Source organism: Petaurus breviceps, unplaced genomic scaffold, assembly GCF_028583685.1.
Source record: "Petaurus breviceps papuanus isolate PSGF00001 unplaced genomic scaffold, PetGlider_PUasm1.0 207, whole genome shotgun sequence".
NCBI classification, from domain to species: domain Eukaryota; kingdom Metazoa; phylum Chordata; class Mammalia; order Diprotodontia; family Petauridae; genus Petaurus; species Petaurus breviceps.
This window is the reverse complement of record NW_027185850.1, coordinates 28357362-28361895: the sequence shown is the minus strand read 5'-3', so window position 1 is coordinate 28361895 and position 4534 is coordinate 28357362. Positions and strand designations below refer to the sequence as shown.

The window sequence follows — 4534 nt, the reverse complement described above, 5'->3', positions numbered from 1 at the left end:
TCTCCCCACCCCTGCCACTGGCTAGGGGCCCAACCTTACCTCTTTGGCATGCCCGAAGAGCCAATGGATAGGTGGCCCAGGGAAGCTGTCCAGAGCTCGGAGCAGTTTCTGTCTCCTGGCCAGCAGCTGGGTCAGCTGGAGAAGGCCCAGGGCCAGGACCAGAGCAGTTGACCACAACCACAGCCTAAGGAAGCTCACAGGGAGCCATGAGAATAGCCACGAGAACACCATGGATGTTGTGGAGAACTCTGCTCTAACCACTAGCAGTATCACTGCCCAAGCAGCCTCACTCCCTTATATAGCAAGCTTTGGCACTGAACCAAACCCCGCCCAAGCCACACTCCAAGGAGACAGGTTGAACACAGACTAGGTACCCAAAGAAGGGAGGAGCAACCATGGGGTGGAGAGGGGCCAGATTCAAGATAATTTCATTCTGTTGCCCCTGAGAACTTTCTAGGACTCTAGGACCAAAAGGGAGAGCAAGTGATGTCTCAAAGATGCAATTCAATGATAATACATATATAATACATACATATGTATGTGCACAAATATAAAGGTATACATATATACATTTGTATTTTTGTCATCTCTCCTATAAATAACCTTAAATTTTACCCCATAAATAAGAACTTTGCAAATCTGAAGGCACTGCATAAATGCTAACTATCACTATTATTAACTTATACTTTGGAGGTCCACATTCAAAGAGGGAGGGCTCTGGAGAATGAATTACTGGTATGTTTATAACAATGGGGGGCACTCATAGGACAATGCTGGGTCCCAGCTTTTCAAGGACAACAGGAAAGGGTGAAGGATGGGGGAGAGTAACAGTACTGGGGAGTCTGATATCTCTGACTGAGAACCCCTGGATGCTTTGCTCCTTCCCTACAGCCTGAATTCCCGGGTTGGCTAGGAGTATTGGTCGTGAATAAGAAGTAGCTAGGCTCCTTTGAATTGGGAAACTGAGGCACAGAGCAAGCAAATGGGAAGGCTCTAATTCCAGAACTTATTCACTCAAATGAACATCCTTGTCTCTTTTTTCTCTCTCCCCCCCCCATATCCAGTAAGTTGACAAGTGGTTAATTCTAGCCCAATGTCCCTCACAAACTTCTCACAAGAATGTTTTTAAATGATAGAAATGGCTAGAAAATAAAATACATACAAAGGGAATTAATTATGAAATATGTTGACAAAATATTTAAACATATAACAAACAAGTTTACAGACCCAAAGGTTAAGAAATTTTGATCTAAAGACTTTGGTTGGTTGGTTGATTGAAATTTATTCTCACTTCCTTAAGGTATCTGAGTGCCTCTTATCTAGGTTACTTAAAGTGGAGTAGGAGTAAGCCAATTGATTTCTTCAATCTGCACATTTCTTTCCCTATAATATATTCCAGAGTATCTACTAGTTTTTAAATACTATGTTTCTGGGGCGGCCAGGTAGCACAACGAGTAGGAGCACTCGCTCCAGTGTTGAGAAGACCTGGAGATCGAACCCCGGGCTCAGACACTTAGCACCCACCCAGAAACACCTGGCTGTGTAACCTTGAGCAAGTTACTTAACCCCAATTGCTTAGGGGTGGCCAGGTGGCTCAGCGAGTAAGAGCACCGGCTCCAGTGTTGGGATGACCTGGATCAAATCTGGGCTCAGATACTCAGCACCACACCCAGAAATAACTGGCTGTGTAACCTTGAGCAAGTTACTTAACCCTGATTGCTTAATAAAAAAAAAAAATACTATGTTTCTATGTTCTAAGGCATTTGAGTTTTTTAATTCTCTGCTTTGTGTTCTATTTTTATTCAATCATTCAGATATGTGTGACTCTTTGTGACCCCATGGACCAGGTCCTATTATACTTCACTATCTCTTGAAGTCTGCCCAAGTTCATGTTGTTTCCATGACGCTATTTATCCATCTCATCATCTGCTATCCCCTTTTCCTTTTGCCTACAATCTTTCTCAATATCTGGATGTTTTCCATAGAGTCCTGTCTTCACATTATGTGGCCCAAGTATTTAAGCTTCAGCTTCAGTATTTTACCTTCCAACGAATAGCCTGAATTAATTTCTTTAAGTATTGACTGATTTGATCTCCTTGCTGTCCAAGGGACGCCAGCACCACACTTCAAAAGCATTGATTCTGTGGTGCTCAGCTTTCCTGATAGTCCAATTCTCACAGCATACATTAATACTGGAAAAACTGTAGCTTTGACTGGAAAAATTAGCTTTGTTAGCAATGCAACATCTCTGTTTTTCCGTATGCTGCTCAGATTTGCCATAGCTTCCCTTCCAAGGAGCAAGAGTCTTTGAATTTCATAGTTGCAGTCACCATCTCCAGTGATCTTTGAGTCCAAGAATATAAAATCTGACACTGCTCTCATTACTTCTCCCACTATCTGCCAGGAAGTGATGGTATCAGTTGCCAAGGTCTTAGTTTTTTTAATGTTAAGCTTCATGCCAGCTTTTACACTCTCCTCTTTCTCCTTCATTAAGAGATTTCTTAATTCCTCTTCATTTTCTGCCATTAGAGTGGTATCATCTGCATATATGAGATTGTTGATATTTCTCCTGGCAACCTTGACTCTGACTTTTGATTCATCCAGGGGGGAATATTGCACAATGTATTCAGCATATAAGTTAAATAAATAAGGGGACAACACACAGCCTTTTCATACTCCTTTGCTAATCTTAAACCAATCAATTGTTCCATGCTTGGTTCTGTTACTTCTCGTGCTCACACAGGTTCCTCAGGAGACAAAGATGCTCCCTTCTCTTTGAGGACTTGCTACATTTTGTTGTGATCCATACAGTCAAAGGCTTTAATGTGGTCAATGAAGCAGAAGTAGATGTTTTTCTGGAACTCCTTTGTTTTCTTCATAATCCAGTGAACCTCTCAGCTCTAGCATTCTCTCTGCCATGCTCCAAGGTCCCATCACATTCTAATACTCTGTACTTCCATATGCAGCTCCCTTTCCCTAACTGGTGGTGGCTACTCATGTAGCATATATGAGGTGTTTACTAAGTGATTGTTAACTAGATGATTAAATAACCAAGATCTATAACTTCTGGGCAGCTAGGTGGCACCGTGGATAGAGTGCTGGGTCTGGAGTTATTAAGACTCATCTCCCTGAGTTCAAATCTGGCTTCATACACTTACTAACTGTGTGATCTTGGGCAAGTCATGCAATCCTGTTTGCCTCAATTTCCTCATCTGTAAAATGAGCTAGAGAAGGAAATGACAAATGGATATTCTTCCAGTATCTTTGCTAAGAAAACCCTAAATGGGGTCACAATGGGCCAGACACAACTGAAATGACTGAAAAACAACAACATCTGTATCTTCCATTGACATCTTCCCCTAATGCCTAGCAATGTCATAGAGGTGGCTCCAAGGAGCTATAGCACATTCATTGGCCACACCTCAGTAAAACCATCTCAACAGACAGGATAACCCAGGTGTAGGGTAAACAATGGGCCTCGAACCCATTAGTGAGTTAGGGTGTTGTCTATGCCAAGCATGCGAAGAATTCGACATGGCAGAATGAGTGGATGAGAACAATTTATTTCAACGGCAATGAAGGCAGTTGAAGCAAGCACTGTGGACCATGTAGAGCTTATTCAGACATGAAAGATGCCAAGGGCATTCATGCACCCCAGGCCATCGCCAGTCATCTTGACTTCTGTCTTATCACTGGACTTTGATGATTCTGGAAGAGAGAGTGAAGCTCACAAGTTTGTGCAACATTGCCTCACTTAAATCCAATTCACCCATAATTCAAAACAACACCCTGTAATATCATTGATCCTCTTCAAAAACAGAGGATAAGGGGCAGCTAGGTGGTGCAGTGAATAGAGCACCGGCCCCAGAGTCAGGAGGACCCGGGATCGGTTCTGGCCTCAGATACTTAACACCCACACAAAATAACTGGCCATGTAACCTTGGGCAAGTTACTTAACCCCAACTGCTTTTTTAAAAAAAAGAAGTTTGTGATCTAAGGCACAGTCAGCTCCAGGTCTTATTTTAACTGACTTTGTAGAGCTTACCCACCTTTGGCTGCAAAGTGCATAATCAATGTGATTTCTGTATTGACCATGTGTTGATGTCCATATGTAGAATAACCTTTTAGGTTGTTGAAAAAGTGTTTGCTATGACCAGTGAGTTATCTTGACAAAACTCTGCTAGTTTCTGTCCTGCTTCATTTTGTACACCAAGGCTAAACTTGCCTGTCATTCTAATTATCTTTTGGTTTCTTACTTTGACATTCTAATCCCCTATGTGACATATTTTGAATTGTTTTATTTCTATAAGATGTTGTAGATCTTCATAGAACTGATTAACTTTGGCCTCTTCAGCATCAGTGGTTGAAGCATAGACTTATGTTACTGTGATGTTGAATGATTTGTCTTGGATTCAAACAGATATCATTATGATGATTATGAAATTATACCCCAGTACTGCTTTTCTCAGTCTTATTGACTATAACGGCTACTCCATTTCTTCTAAGGGATTTTTGCTCACAGTAGTATATGTAG

General features: G+C 41.7%; 1 protein-coding gene across 2 annotated transcripts in view; it reads right to left on the bottom strand.

Annotated features, from left to right (window-relative positions):
• Positions 1-296, bottom strand: part of LOC138165005 (cytochrome P450 4B1-like) — a 31509-nt gene extending 31213 nt beyond the window's left edge. For both annotated transcript variants that reach the window (XM_069093051.1, XM_069093052.1), the window contains exon 1: positions 40-296. In XM_069093051.1, coding sequence (XP_068949152.1) covers positions 40-231 — 192 coding nt within the window. In that variant the 5' untranslated portion in view covers positions 232-296. The remainder of the gene's footprint in view (positions 1-39) is intronic.
• Between the last annotated feature and the right edge of the window lie 4238 nt (positions 297-4534).